The sequence below is a fragment of the Ambystoma mexicanum genome, chromosome 5q (genome assembly GCF_040938575.1).
Source record: "Ambystoma mexicanum isolate Mex_15411 chromosome 5q, UKY_AmexF1_1, whole genome shotgun sequence".
In the NCBI taxonomy this organism is placed as follows: Eukaryota; Metazoa; Chordata; class Amphibia; order Caudata; family Ambystomatidae; genus Ambystoma; species Ambystoma mexicanum.
Genome location: NC_090933.1, coordinates 1,378,652,175 through 1,378,667,979, shown reverse-complemented (window position 1 = coordinate 1,378,667,979; position 15,805 = coordinate 1,378,652,175). Strand labels below are relative to the sequence as shown.

The 15,805-nt window shown below is 45.2% G+C and overlaps 1 protein-coding gene across 1 annotated transcript in view; it reads left to right on the top strand.

Annotated features, from left to right (window-relative positions):
- LOC138498178 (zinc finger protein 271-like) overlaps positions 1 to 14,031 on the top strand; it is a 129,634-nt gene extending 115,603 nt beyond the window's left edge. The window contains exon 3 of the mRNA XM_069622062.1: positions 1,521 to 14,031. Coding sequence (XP_069478163.1) covers positions 1,521 to 2,641 — 1,121 coding nt within the window. The 3' untranslated portion in view covers positions 2,642 to 14,031. The remainder of the gene's footprint in view (positions 1 to 1,520) is intronic.
- Positions 14,032 to 15,805: the final 1,774 nt, after the last annotated feature.

Below are 15,805 nucleotides of genomic sequence, written 5' to 3'. Positions count from 1 at the left end.
TCCAGATACTCACACCGATCACTGGCGACAATGCTACCGACACCAAAGTACTTAATAACATCTATAGCATCATACAGGCCTGGGTGGCCAAGCATGGACTCTACCTCAATGATGAGAAGACAGAGCTTCTCCTTTTAGGTTCTCAACTAAAATTCAACAGACTAAATAAACAATTTGAATCTTTCAACATAGACGGGAATACCATCAGGGTCTCCAAGGACGTAAAAACTTTTGGCATCTATATCGACTCGTCCCTAACTCTATCTAGACAAATTAACGCGACAGCCTCCTCAACAGCATACACCTGCAAACTAATCACGGCTTGTAGACCATTCCTCACAACACCTAATTGCATCTCCATTGCCAGAGCCCTAGTCCTCTCTAAATTAGAATATTACAATGCACTCTACCTTGTAACCAGTCAACAGAACTTGTCAACAGAACAAATGAATTAGATCAGCCTTGAATATCCCTAGATCCCAACACATCTCTGTCTCTAGACACAGCCGGAACTGGCTGTCGATAAAGCAAAGGATTGACTTTAAATCTGTGTCACTTAACCATATGTGCCTTGCGAATCTTGCTTTGCGTTATTTGTCCAACAATTTCTCTCGCTATACCTCAGATCGCCCGGCCAGATCTGCATATTCTCACTGCCTCAAAATCCCCAGCTTCAAGTTACAGAAAGCAGGAGGCAGTAGCTTTCCCGTTCTAGCAGCGAAGTTGTGGAACACTTTACCCCTACCACTAAGAACAGAATCGGTCTGCAATTCTTTCAGGAGAAATGCTAAAATGTGGCTCCTATCCCAAGATTCAAAATAACCTTCTTGTGAGCATTTGTAAGTATTGTACACTTGTAAATATGTAACTCTGTAACAATCTTGTAAAGTATATCTGTGTCATTATACAGTTTGTAACCCATGTTATGCAAGAAAAGTGCCAGAAGCCGTAAGGAAATTATCTCCCTAAACCTCGACCTCCAGTACTTACACCTAATTTTACCAAAAGCACGACCCCCACATCTTGACTCTAGTATTTAAACACCAGGACTCATCCAGGATATAAATGTGAAACAATAAACACTTCAGCAGGCCCTAAAACTCCTTGCTTTACTTAGCACATCATTGATGACTACTCACATATAATTACATGTAGACATCGGTGACCACTAGAGGGCAGTGAGCTAAAGGAATGTCGCCAGCAGAGGCGCGATGGCGAATAATCGAAACACGGATCTGATGAGGAAAAGAGACGACATTAAGGTCTTACTAGACTGGTTTGTGCGAGCAAGGGACTGGGTACCAACACAATATTATCAATTCCTGTACACAATACTCCATTTACATCTTTGCTTTTTAAAAGTTGTTTTGTTTTCTCTGAAGTCCTGTATTTATTTTATTTAAAGAGCGACAAATAGACTTGCTTTCTGTTACCAGGTGCATTGTGGGAAATGTATGCAGCGCTACACTAGCTGCACGATTACATAAAATAATAACTACAATGTTTGCTTCTTTCACCAGACACTCGAGCCGTTACCGAAACCAAGTGCCTGGAAAAGAAGAGATGGGACCTGGAGTGGAGTGAGAGAAGCTCCACAGAAGATGGACAACATCACCCCGCTGACCCTGTACAGAAATTGACATCCTGTCAGCAGCTGCAAGCACCCAACATATCTGTGATGATCTATACAAAGGAGAAGGCATTTTCCTGCAGTGGATGTGGCGTGTGCTTCTCTTGCAGGTCCAGTCTTATCAATCGCAAGAGATCCCATGCTGGTGACAAAATATACAAGGGTACAGAGTGTGACAAAACCTTCACTCAGATCTCAAGTCTATACGTTACTGGGGAGAAACTGTACAAGTGCACAGAGTGTGATGAAAGTTTCAATCAATCCTCATGTTTGATAAAGCATCGGAGGAGCCATACTGGCGAGAAGCCCTACAAGTGCACAGATTGCATGAAAAGCGTAGGTGACTCCACTAGTCTGAGAAGGCATCAGAGGATACATACTGGGGAGAAACCCTATACGTGCCGAGAGTGCATGAAAAGCTTCAGTCGCTCTTCAGTCATGAGAAGGCATCAATTGATCCATACCGGTGAGAAGCCCTACAAGTGCACAGAGTGCGAGAAAAGCTTCAGTCATTCCTCATATCTGATGTGCCATCAGAGGATCCATACTGCTGAAGTGCCCTACAAGTGCACAGATTGCAAGAAAAGTTTCCGTGACGCCCCAGCTCTGAGAAACCATGAGAGAATCCATACCGGGGAGAAACCCTATATGTGCACGGAGTGCAAACGAAGCTTCAGTCGCTCCTCATCTCTGAGAATCCATGAGAGAATCCATACAGGTGAGAAGCCCCACAAGTGCACAGAGTGCGAGAAAAGCTTCAATAGCTACTCAGGTATAAAAAGGCATCTCATGGTCCATACAGGCAAGAAGCCTTACACATGCACAGAGTGCATGAAAAGTTTCATCTGCTCCTCAGCTCTGATAAGCCATCAGACGATCCATACTGGGGAGAAGCCCTACACATGCTCCGAGTGCAGGAAACGCTTCAGTCACCTATCAGGTCTCAGCAAGCATCGACGGATGCATTGTTTAAAACGCAGAACGACTACCAAGTCCATAGGAGATCTTTGAAGATTGCACTCTTCCCGTGGTTGGGGAGATGGTATGGATGTATTCCTGTTAATGCTTTGGTCCGTCACCCACACTCAAGAAGTGACTAATTACATAACATGATTGGAAGGATCGACGAGTCTTGTGAACTGAGATGCACAAAAGAACTTGAGTACAGGAAATACCATCACATCAACAATCACGACTCGGCAGAACTTGATCTATCAGGCAATGAAACTCAGCAGAAGTGATTTACACAATTGAAATCAGCACACATCAACACTGCACAGCAAAATTACACCTTAATGGCTGAAGGGCACCAAGGCTGAAAACTTAAACCAGAAACAAAAAAGTCCAACCTCAACCGCTTTGCAACACCGAATAGAAATGATGAATTAACACATAAGGTATAGTTGACACCAAATTGGCTCACAAACGCAAGACTATGTTTACTCCTCAAGAGCCAAGTGCTTTCTCTTCCCAATCCCCCCAATAAACTGTCCACCTACAGCCTGTGCACTGTACACAGGGTCAGAAATGGCCAGACACACATCCATAGAGAATCCCAAAACATCCTGGCGATCGAACAACGTGGCAACACAAGAAGTTATTTTGGAACAAAATACCAGGCAATACTGAATACAGTCATCATGATCAGCTGGAAGAAAAGCTCAGCAAAGTGGAGCGAAGGCCTGGAGATTTGCCAAGAGATGCAAGGCACCCCAAAAAAGAACACATGTGATCCCAGGTTATGGCTTCAAGCAAGGAGGAAACAGCTACAAGGATCAGACTGGACACAGCAACTCTGCTTTACCACCACCGGGCACCGGAATGACCTTAATCAGGAAACTCTGGGACACACCCTTTGAAGAGGGAAGAAACCATGAGTTGATTGAAGGAGGTTCAAGAAACAGCCACACTGTCCTTGAGGAGTGGACAATCCTAAATGGTGGACCAGGTTTATATCAATGACCTTCTCATGTGACTGGGTCCGGAACACAGAGCATGATGGGTAGGGGATCTGTACTCACATCATTTAGGCCAATAAGGAGGCTAATATAAAAAGAAAGGAAATCCCTACCAATCAACAAAGAAGTGGGATTATAAGAGAGGAGATCTGATCAATAAGAGAGATCAGAAATCCAAAGCATTTTGGCGACAGATTGATATTCAGTGCAGTGATGCTGGAGAGCCTTTGACTCCCAGTACCTAGCTGCCAAGTGGGAAGGCTGTGAAGCTGGATAGCCTTGGGCTCCTAGTACCTGGCTGCCAGAAGGCTGGAGAGTCTGTGACTCCTAGTGGCTAGCTGCCACATGGGAAGGCTGATGACTGGAGAGCCTCTGACTACTAGTGCCTAGCTGCCATGTGGGAAGGCTGAAAGGCTGGAGAGCCTGTGACTCCTAGTGCCTAGCTGCCACGTGGGAAGGCTCTGAAGCTGGAGCCTGTGTCTCCTAGTGCCTGGCTTCCACGTGGCAAGGCTGATGGCTGGAGAGCCTCTGACTCCAAGTGCCTGACTGCCACATGGGAAGGCTGATGGCCGGAGAGCTTCTGACTCCTAGTGAAAGTGGCCCCTAGGGGTCCCTTGCGTTATGGAAACAAGGCAAATCACCACACACGATAGATACGCCAGACACAAAATTTTATTTCCAAAGCTAGTGTTTATTGCAAAACAAATAGTCTCAGTTGGCCAACTCGGTCTCACACCCCGCAACGCGTATCTCTAGACCTCGAAGGACGCAAGAGAGCGAATTACATACATCATTTACATATATACAAAATGCATATCATACAATCAGCTGTGACATGTTTAACACCGCCCTTTATTGGGTTTCTTTGAACTCGGTTTGATGATGGACAATTTTTCGACGAATATGACACCTTCAAATATCTATTCTAGCAACAATATGCAACCTTGCAAGTGTTTGAGACATCTTTTCTTGACATCTTTTCTTTGTTGAACAGAACACAGTGCTTCTGTTCTTGTAAGCGAGCTACATACGGGGGAAGAGTCACATTCCAGACCTTGCTATCTTTGAGGTGCTATTCATGGCCTGGGAGCCGACACGCTCTACAGGGCTCGGGAAAGGCGGGGCCATAAGAAGAGCATAATTTTAGCCTTTAGCTGCTTTATTCTAACATTTTCTACCATATAACGAGACTGGCTGGCAGCTGTGAAATGATTAAATGCCCTGCGGCTCTCCTTCAAGGCTATATTCGGGAGGGAGCTGGGCATTCCTCTCCAGAGCTGCCTACCTTGTGTTTCAACGAACTCCCTATTAGCCTTGCAGCCTTGCGGCCTTTTCCTTTCACGTTCAAACAACAATGTTAACAGTCGAGCAAAGTAAGCAAAAAATGTGCTGCGAAGCAGTTTGAACAGAAAGCATTGAGCAATCGTTAGAAGACAAAATGGCGATCCTTGTTACATCAAAATTGCCGCTCATTGGTCAAACTCGGAAATCTGTATTTCTATCGTTATGTACATGAGACGGTTGGTCTTTGGCCACCAAAATATGTTTGCCGTCAATCGTGAGAGGTGTCCATTTTTCTAGACCGACAAACCCTCCTTTTGGCCATATGCCAAGCGTCTCATTCATTCATTGTATCCTCCTCTGATGACGATGAGTCTGAAGTACCTACGTCTGAATTTTGCATGTTATTATAAGCATCGTCATCATCGTTAATATCTATAGCCATTCATTCTTTCACTGTTTTCATTTCATTTGTGTCTCTGTCATCCCGGCCATACCTTTGTTTCATTTTTGTTATCATGTGCAAACTATCGGTAGGCAGTGTATGCAACAACAGCATGTTATGAATATTCCAAACACTACTACTAATATCGCAATCAACTTCCATCCCCAAGAACGCAGTATTCCCCAGAACCAGGACCCTATTCCCCAGCCCCCCACTCCAGTAGGGAGTTCGGAGCTTAGGACATGCATTTTTTTTATTGCTTCAAAAATCGTAGGGGAGTAGTCATCTACGAATATGCAGCACGCTGATCCCACAATTTTGCAAATTCCCCCACGATCAACCAGGATTACATCGAGAGCCATTCTATTTTGCAGCGTCATTAACCCAATTCCCTTTACTTCCAACGTCATGTTAAATAGTATATCTGTCGTTGTGTTTATCGTATCCTTTAGTATTCTTGACAGCTGCCTTTTGTTATAGGAGTTCACTATCTGGGACAAGAATGGTATGAATGATTTTGCTACGTCCTTCGCTATTAAATCACCTTCGCTACTCCTTCGGTTTCTAGATCTGGATAGCCTGGCTATGTCTGCTGTCTCCAAGAGGAACATTCCCGGGAACAGTAGACCTAGGTAACATGTACCTCCCCAGTTTCTGGGTTGCCAAGGATATGCTTTTTCTCCACATATAAAATAGACAGGATCTCCCACATATACTGGTTCTATTTCCCATTTTAGTACCACTGTATTCATGCATCCAGTGAATTTTCCTACTGAATAGGAGCCTTTCTTTTTTAGACAAAAAGGGACAGTTCTTGGGTTGTAATTCACCGTGTAAGAAGGGGGGATTGCATCTTTGTTCCCGTCTGTCCTTACACGAAATGTCATCACAGATGTTTTAACTGGCAGGGACAATCTATCTTATCTTATTTTGTCGTGTTATTTTTCGCATACTTTTAGGCATAGGTTCTGGGATCATCACTCGCGCTTTATGGAATATGGAACAACCACAGGCCTCATAATTATTTCCTCAAACTCATTCATGTTTGTTCTATCTAATTGACCCGTACCACTCTTATTCCACTTCCCATAAAACATTTCACTTAGAGATGCACTGCCTGCAGAACTTAATGGTAATGGTGGTACATACCACCCTATTCCTTTCCCCGCATGCTGCGGTAAATGGGCGCATACCCAGCAATTATTTTTCTTTAGAATTGCATGCGTCATGTTCATGATGAGTAATAGCGTATTGTTCCCATACCCTTCTCTGTGTCTCTCTTCCATTGGGGACAAGGTAGAAGTAATCACCTGAACCGGGCTTTCAGTAGTGGATATATTAACTATTGGTAAAAACATTCCCAATGGGTGTATAGACTCCACATACCATAACACAAAGGCTGTCGTTATTGGTGCTATCACACTCATGAAGCACATGATTATTGTCAAGATCAGCATACAATTTTTTTTTACCATGCGTTTTCCCTAGGTTTACAGTCTTTATAACTAACTCATTCTCAGCAGTGGTGCAGGAGGAGGCTGAAACCAGTCCCAACATTTTTCTCACCGTCCTTCTTCTTCCTGACAAAGTTTGTCGTGGATATCTCTCTTTGTTGCACTTGTCCGGATGTCAATAAATTCAAAGGAATTGTCAACAGTTTAGTCTGCCAGCCCTTTGCAGCCTGGGTTGGGTCTCATACTGCTCAGAGGACTTCTGAACAGTTCTCAATTGCCTTTGTACCATGTGCACGCAGCTTGTCCGCTCTGGTTCAGGACACATGTACTTTTATGATCGCACCGAGGAGCCGCGAGTCTTGAATTGTCCGACTTGCACAGCTCTCACGCTTCTCTCCTCTACACCTCTAGTTCCTTCTCCGTCCATGAGCAGAACCAGAGGTAAGCATAAACACCAAATAACTGTGGATCACTTCGTCTTTCGAGGCCGCAAATCATATCGCCTCACTCCTGGTATTGTGTGATCCGTGAACAGTGCCGGTGCACTTCCAGATCCAGGCTCAGAGTCAGCATGTGGCGCAATGGCAGGTGCTGGTGTGCGCCGCGACAGTGATGCAGATTTGGTCTTTGGCTCTGGCGCAATGGCATGTGCTGGTGGGCGCCAAAGGGGTACACGTTTAGTGTCTGCCGTTATTTCCAATGCAGATTTCGTGTCGGCCAACAGTGATGTACGTTCTGCTGGGCAACGTTGGAGCACTCTTTGCCCTTCCCTCTTTTTGGCAATCTTTTCAGGCTTTGTTTAGAGTTTCACTTCTCGCTCGGACAGATTTAGCGGCAGTGGACTGGCAGCAGTTTCTTTCGTTTCTGGAACCGCTGTCTCTTTCCGGTCGTCCGGATTGGGCAAGTCTTTCAGTGAAGATGAGATCTTTTTGGCATGGGTGGCATGGATCCATGCCTTCCTCCCATCCACCCGTATCGCCGTCTGCGTTGCCAGAAGCACTTGATAGCGGCCGCGCCACCTGGGTGCTAACGATGATTTTCTCTCAAAGATCTTAAGCAGCACCCAGTCTCCTGGCTCCAGCGCATGCCCCGGACCAGTATATCTTACGGGTAGAGCCTCCTGAACCTGCTGATGAATCAAACACAATTTCTGCATTAAAAGGCCACAATAAGTGCTAAGTACAGGATGCTCTACTTCAATCAGTCGCTTTAGCTGAGGTGCGCACCAAACATTCGCCGGCCTCCCCATCAGAATCTCATACGGGGAGAGCCCAGTTCTAGCCTGTACAGACGTACGCATGCACAATAGCGCTATCGGTAATGCATCCACCCAACTCAACTTGCTCCCTGCACATATCTTGCTAATTTTTGACTTGAGGTTTCCGTTGTGCCTCTCAACAAGACCGGCCGAACTCGGATGCCTCTAACTATGAAATCTCTTATCAATCTGAAGACCTGCACATATCTGTAATACCACTGCGCCCACAAAATGTGGACGGTTATCTGACCATATGACACAGGGATAGCCAAAACGGGAAAAGTATTCTTTAAGCATTACTTTTGCCGTACTCATTGCTGTGCAGTCTTTTAAGGGATATGCCTCCATCCACTTGCTGAATGCACAGATCAGCACTAAGACATATTTCAAGTTTTGGCACCTCTCCATCTCTATGAAATCAAAATGGATTACCTCAAAAGGCGTAGAGGGCGGGCCAAAACTGGCAATTGGAGTCGCTGTTCCCTTTCCTACATTGTGCTGTAAACATGTAATGCAGTTCTGCACCAACCTCTCTGCATTCTTCTTTATGTTTACATTCTGCCATACTGTAGATAGGTGCTGTATTATTTTCTTGGCACAGATGTGGGTAGGGCTGTGGGCCATTGTGACCATTGCAGTTACATAGGAATTTGGCAACATCCAGTTTTTATTTCCCTTGTCCACCCAACCACCTTCCAGATCTAACTCAGCCGAGCCCTTTTCCCACCCTTGTATTTCATCGGCCGTAGCTTCGGCCTGCATTTCTTTGACAGTGGCAATTCCATCTTCTATCATACAGGGTACTTCCTCAGTCTGGACTGTCATCATTTTATTATTCAAATCAGTGGCAGTTTGTTTCGCAAATCTGTCTGCAAATGCGTTTCCCTCTCCCACTTTGCAGGTTACCTTTTTATGTGCCTCCCATTTCACTATTGCTAGGCGCTTTGGAAACTTGAGTGCAGACAGCAATCGTACAATCAAAGGGCCATGTTGAATTCTGGCCCCATGCGATGTCAAGAAACCCCTCTCAGACCAGAGTCGACCAAAGTTATGAACCACCCCAAAAGTATACTGACTATCAGTATATACATTCACGTTCAAATTTTCAGAAATCCCACAGGCTCTGGTCAGTGCTATTATTTCTGCGGCTTGTGCCGAGTTGTAGGGGATTCTTTTGCTTTCTACAACGCTCTCTAGGGTAGTGATAGCGCACGCGGCAGTTGACGTGCCATCAGGTAATTTAAAACAAGAGCCGTCACAAAACAACTCTCCATCTGGCTCTTCCTCAGTGACCATTAAGCAATCATGGGGTGGTGATTCATTGTCACCAATTTCTTCTGTGGGCCGTGGCATTAATTCTGCAGGATTCAATGCGCTACACCTCATAATTTGGATATGGGGCGCGAATAATATAATTTCATATCTTGTCAATCTAGCAGAGGTGAGGTGTTGCGTCTGTGTCCTATTTAATACGGCATCTATGGCATGTGGCACCATCAGAATTAAAGTATGCCCCAATACCATCCCTTCTGTTTGTTTCACCGATGCAGCGGCCGCCAAAACAGATCGCAAACATCGTGGTAGAGCGCGCGCGCTACAGGGTCCAGCGCAGAAGAAAAATAGCCGCACGGCCTATTTCTTCCACCTTGTTCCTGTGTCAAAACAGCCAATGCACATCCTTCATTCTCGCATACAGTCTAAAAACCTTCTCATAATTCGGCGTGCCCAAAACTGGAGCCGAGCATAATGCAGTTTTCAATTGATCAAACGCTCTCTGACATTCTTCATTCCACTGCAAAGGTATCACCGCATCCTTCTTAGTTAATAGCACCATTGGCGTCACAATTAATGCAAAATTACCGATCCACTGCCGGCAATAAGAAGCCATGCCTATTATGGCTCTGACTCCTTTCTGTGTCTTTGGAATAGGCATACAAGAAATACTTTCTATGCGTTCTGGCGTTAGCCTTCTCCCTTCTTTCGAAAGTAGGTAGCCCAAATAAGCCACCTCCTTTCGATTATATTGAAACTTCTTCAAACTAGCTTTATGGCCATGTGCCGCTAGGTGTGACAGTAGTAATACAGTGCTTTCTTTACAAATCTCCTCTGTGTCTGCAGCTAGCAATAAATCGTCTATGTATTGCAAAAGTACACAACCCACGGGTAATTCCAGCATGTCTAGCTGCTCTTTTAACGCTCTACTGTAAATACTCGGACTTTCCGTATATCCTTGTGGAATGCGTGTGAATGTAAATGATCGTCCCCCATAATGTGAACGTGAACAAATATCTACTGTCCTTGTCCACCGGAATGCTAAAGAAAGAATTTTTTAGATCAATTACGCTAAAGTATTCTGCTGAGGCAGGTATCATTGTCAATATTGTAGTGACGTCTGGGACCAAGGGAAATTGTGGATCTACTACTTTGTTTAGTGTGCGCAAATCAATTATGAAACAATATGGTACTTCATTGCCTCCTTTCTTATACACTGGAAGAATCGGGCTGTTACATGTACTACCTGTAATTTCTTCAATTACCCCTAATTTCACCAAATCTGAAACAATACTTTTCAATCCTCTCTCTCCGTTAGCCGAAGTTTTATACTGGGGAATTTGCGGCAGTGTAACTCCTTCTTTCAAAATGATCCTCATTGGCTCTATCTTCAAGCATCCTACATCGTTATCATGCATCACCCATATACAGGTTGGCACTTTTCTTAACTCTCCTGGCAAAGTTTCAGACATGAATTCTGACACAGGGGCATCTTGTGGCCAAATCGTCAGAAACACCCCGTCTGATGTGCAATGTATAATCGCACCTAGCTTTTTCTACAAGCTTAATCCCAGCAGGTTCTCCCCACAATTTTCTGTTAGGAGAAAGGGACAATGTTCAGTGAATGGTCCTATGGTAACTGGGACTGGTTGGGACACTGGGTTTATGACTGGTGTACCTGGAAACCCTATGGAAATATTCTTTTGCCCTGACAGTGGTATATCCGGAACCAAGTGATGGTCTATTGAACACTTTTGCGCTCCTGTATCTACAAGGAAGCGGTGCTCCTCATTCCTGACTCTCATTTCTACATAGGGTCCTCTCTGATTCACGGGAATAGACACTGGTTCCGACCCCTGCCCTGGGCTGTCCTATTGGGGAAATAACACATCATCCGATGTGTAGTCACTACTATTACTGTAATACGTGTTTGGCTGTGTATTGAACATGTTCCCACTCTTCCCTCTATTTCCCCCACTCTGGTTTCCATACTGTTGGTTTTGCTGGCCCTGACTCTGGTTAGGAGCACTTTGGTTTTGGGCTTTGGTTTTGATTACCTTCATTATTGTGGTGCTGCTGCATACTATTCCTATTTGGTCCATTCGCTCCTTGGTGCCCTCTGTGCTGTCTTCTCTGACCAGTTCCATTTCTATTCTGCAGATGTGGACATTGCGCTCGCCAGTGTCCTTCCTCCTTACAGTATGCACACTGATTTGGTCCCAATGGCCCCCCATGCATATTCAAATTACTCCTCCCTTGTGCGTTCCCTCTTCCTCTATTATGTCCTGCTACTTGCTGCAGTAACACCCTTGTTTTCAATATGCATGCTTTCAAGTCTTCCCCCACCTGTTTTAACAACAATAATTCGTCCACCATCGCCTTTCGCCCCGGTGATGGTAAATGTTGCCGTCGATTATGTGGCCCTAGCACTTCCTTCCTATCTCTCCTGATCTCCTTACCCCTGTACCCAGGTGCAATAAACATTTCAGCATAATCATTATCCAATTCGTTTTTAAGCTCAAAAAGTCCATATACATGTTCCCTTACTTCATCTCTTTCACTAGAGCGTGCTAATGCATTCAGATCTAACAATCACTGCGGTGGTAATTTCCCAATTAACTGTTTCCATCTCTCCACCAAATATTCACCCATGCATTCCAACACTGCCTGTCTTTCGTTGCTTCTTCGGAAGCCATACATCGAGGCCAATGCTGCCGTCCCATCATTCCCGTCTATATACATCTCTGCCTGTTGCTGCAATTCCACCTTCCTTTCATTGCTGATCGCACTGCGAGTTACCCTTGTGCATCCACTTTGTTCAGTCCCGCCTCTCGCCCCCGTGGTTTCAACTTCAACCCCTGGAGGGACGGACGGTACCGAGTCTGTATCTAGGGCGGGAGGTGGGATGGGACAATAGGAATGGGGAGTGTCTGCTGTGGGCCTGGCTGGCTAATAGGAAGTGCTACGTGCATGGTCTGTGTCTGCGGGAGGGCTTGAGCTACGGGAGGGAGAGTTTGAGCTATGGGAGGGGCTTGAGCAATAGTTACTGGTGTGTTTGGGCTCGCTTCTGATCTTGGGCCTTGTTTTGTATGGATCAATATGTTTTCCATCACTTCATCTGCTACGTGCCATTCCCGTTGTGGGTATATTTTTTCTATGTTCAACTGGTCCCGTCCACCTGACCTCCTTAGACTCTCTGTCCACTCCTCCTCCTTCTTTTCTTCCGCTACTTCATCATTCGATTTATGCCTGCGCGCATGCTTCGCCCTACTTCTAAATCGGAGCATTGCTTCCCTTCTCCAGTCCTTAACGATATCAAGTGTTGCGGGACGCGCTTCCTTTCTTATAAACACCCTTTCCAGGTTATCTATTCTCGCTATCTGAAAACTACCATTTATCGGCCACTGATGGTTTTGTTGCTTTCTGGTTTACCTACGCCAAGACTCACATAATATTATCGCTCCCACACCGTACTTCGCATACATCTCATACGCCGGCGTTCCCCCAGGTGATGCAATTTGGCCATTCTCCAAAGATTGTCTACCGAAGCGGAAAAACCCTGCTAGGGTGGACAATACCCCAGGCATGTTTCAACCTCCCCTTGGTTAATCAACCTTACCATGGGCAAAGTCAACTCTCAACCAATTTCAGGGTTATTTTGAATCGGGGTATGACTCACCTGATAAATCAAATTGTCTTCCAGGACACAATTAGTCTGTATACTGACGCAACCAATGACGTCGTGTCTGCATTTCTAGCCTTCTGCCTCCTTTCGGGACCCTCGCCACCTTGTTCTCTGGCCAGATACGTCGATCAGGGATCAGATGTGTGCAGATCTGCAAAGGAATCTCTCATCACTTCTACAGGACACCCCGTGACGTGTATCTCTAGACCTCGAGGGACGCAAGAGAGCGAATTACGTATATCAGTTACATATATGCAAAATGCATATCATACAATCAGCTGTGACATGTTTAACACAGCCCTTTATTGGGTTTCTTTGGACTCGGTTTGATGATGCACAATTTCGACGAATATGACACCTTCAAATATCTATTCTAGCAACAATATGCAACCTTGCAAGTGTAGAGACATCGTTTCTTTGTTGAACAGAACACAGTGCTTCTGTTTGTATTTGTATTTTGTATTTATTTATTTGTATTGCGCACCTTGCCCGGAGGCTTGCGGGCGCATGTTTAGTAGGCAGTTACAAGTTGCAGAGGAGAAGTTACAGGTTCCAGGAGAAGAGGTTAACAGTTACATAGGTAGTGATACAGTATAACATGAACGGTGAAAATGACAATGATACAGTATAACATAACGGGTGAAAATGACATAGATAATAACAACAAAGTAGCAGTACCCAAGGTTACAGTAGAAGGGTACGCGCTGTGAGCAGTTACAAATTTACAGGATGTCTTGTTCCCGTAACCAAAGTTTAGCTTTGGTTTTGAATACGTGGCAAAGCGGAATGTTCCTTAGTGCATTGGGGAGTGAGTTCCAGAGCTTGGCAGCAAGGACCGGAAAACTTGACCCTCCTGCCGAGCGTAATTTGAAGCTGGGGATGTCCAAAGTGTGCGCCTGGGCAGCTCTCAAGGGTCTGGTGGCTGTGTGATGCGAGAAACGTGATATTAAGTAGGCTGGAGCTGCATTGTTCTGTGCCTTGTGTGTGAGCACAAGTGATTTGAGTGATATGCGGTGCAAGATAGGTGACCACTGGATGTTGCGTCTGATAGTGGCTATATGATTCCGTCTAGGTATGTTGAATGCTGCCCTAATGGCGTTGTTTTGTGTGACCTGTAGTTTGTCCAGATTTCTTTGGCTCGTCCCAAGGTATAGGGCATTGCAATAGTCTATTTTGGATAAGATGAGGGTTCTCGCGAGGGTCAGACAATTGTCTGGAGTCAGGAATGGCCTGCAGGCTGTAATCAATTTGCAGGTGTAGGACGATGCAGAGACAACTGCATTGGTTTGTCGTGTGAGGGACAGGGTAGAATCAAGGTAGATTCCTAGAGTTTTGGTGACATTGGCCACTTTGATGTCAATCCCGTCAATAGTGAAGGAATTGTAGTTGGCGTCAAGTTTCGCGAGTTTAGTTTGGGAGCCCAGGATGATTAACTCTGTTTTTTCGTCGTTAAGGCAGAGCCCATGATTGGCCATCCAGGCCTGGATGACGGAGTAGACCGTATTAAGAGATTTTGAATCGGTTACAAAATCACCAGTAATAGGGATGAGTATCTGGGTGTCATCCGCATAATTAGTGTAGGAGACACCCAGATAATCAAGGATATCAAAGAGTGGTTTAGTAAACACATTGTAAAGGGTGGGAGATACACAGGATCCTTGTGGGACTCCACAAGGGACGTGGGAGGGGTCAGCCGCTGCTAGTGGAGAGAAGACCCTCATGGTTCTGTTGGCAAGGAATGAACTGATCCAAGAAGTGGCTGCTTCCGAGAAGTGGGCGGCGATTTTGAGATGATGACAGAGAATTTGGTGGTCAACCAGGTCGAAGGCAGCTGAGAGATCAAGGAGGAGCAGGAGTGCCAATTTGCCCTTGTCTTTCAGGTCCTCGATTTGGGTTTTCAGGTCCAGTAAAGCTGTCTCAGTGCCATGCCTGGGACGGAAACCAGATTGTCTCAGCCCTAGTAGATTGTTGCGTTCGAGATACTCCTGGATTTGGAGATAGGCTGCGCGGTCAAGGATTTTAAGCAGGAAAGGCACAGTGGTGATGGGCCTGTAGTTTGAAGGGTTGCTGGGGTCAAGATTGGCTTTTTTAATTAATGGTATGACCCAGGCATCCTTAAGGTTGTCAGGTACGGTGCTTGATTCAAAGGAGGCATTTATGAAGGAGGTAATAAATGGGGCGAGCTTGGGTGCGGCTTCCTTAATGATGACAGCGGGGCATGCATCACCTTGGCAATTGGAAGGTTTTAGTTTAGATATAATGATTTCTACTTCCTTGATGGAGAGGGGAGAGAAGCTGAATGGTTTGAAGTTGTGATTGAGTGCTTGTATTTTATAATTCAGGGTGGTGCTCGTTGAACTTGAGAGGTAGTTTTTTTTTGCTTTGATTTTAGTTTGGAGAGTGGTGATTTTGTCTAGTAAAGCATTTTGGATGTTTGTACACCAATCAGTGTCAGGGGTACACTTATTGAGAGGAGCGATAGGGGACTCCAGTTCCTTAAGTATCTTAAACAGTTCCTTAGTGTTAGAGCGGGCTTGGGTGATTCTTTTATTATAAGCTTCCTTTTTGGCAGCAAGGATGGCTTCTTTATAGGCCAGGGTGGCTAGCGTAAGATTATTTTTGTTGGCCAGGGAGGGGATACTTTTCCATGAGGCCTCTGCTTTTCTTTTTTCTTTGCGTAGGTCACGTAGTTGCGGAGTGAACCAAGAGTTCAAGTGGGTCCGTGGTTTTTGTTTACGCAGTTTGATAGGGGCGATAGTATTAAGGGCTTTTAGCATAACACGATTATAAGTGTCTACTAATGCTGTGGGGTCAGTGCAGGA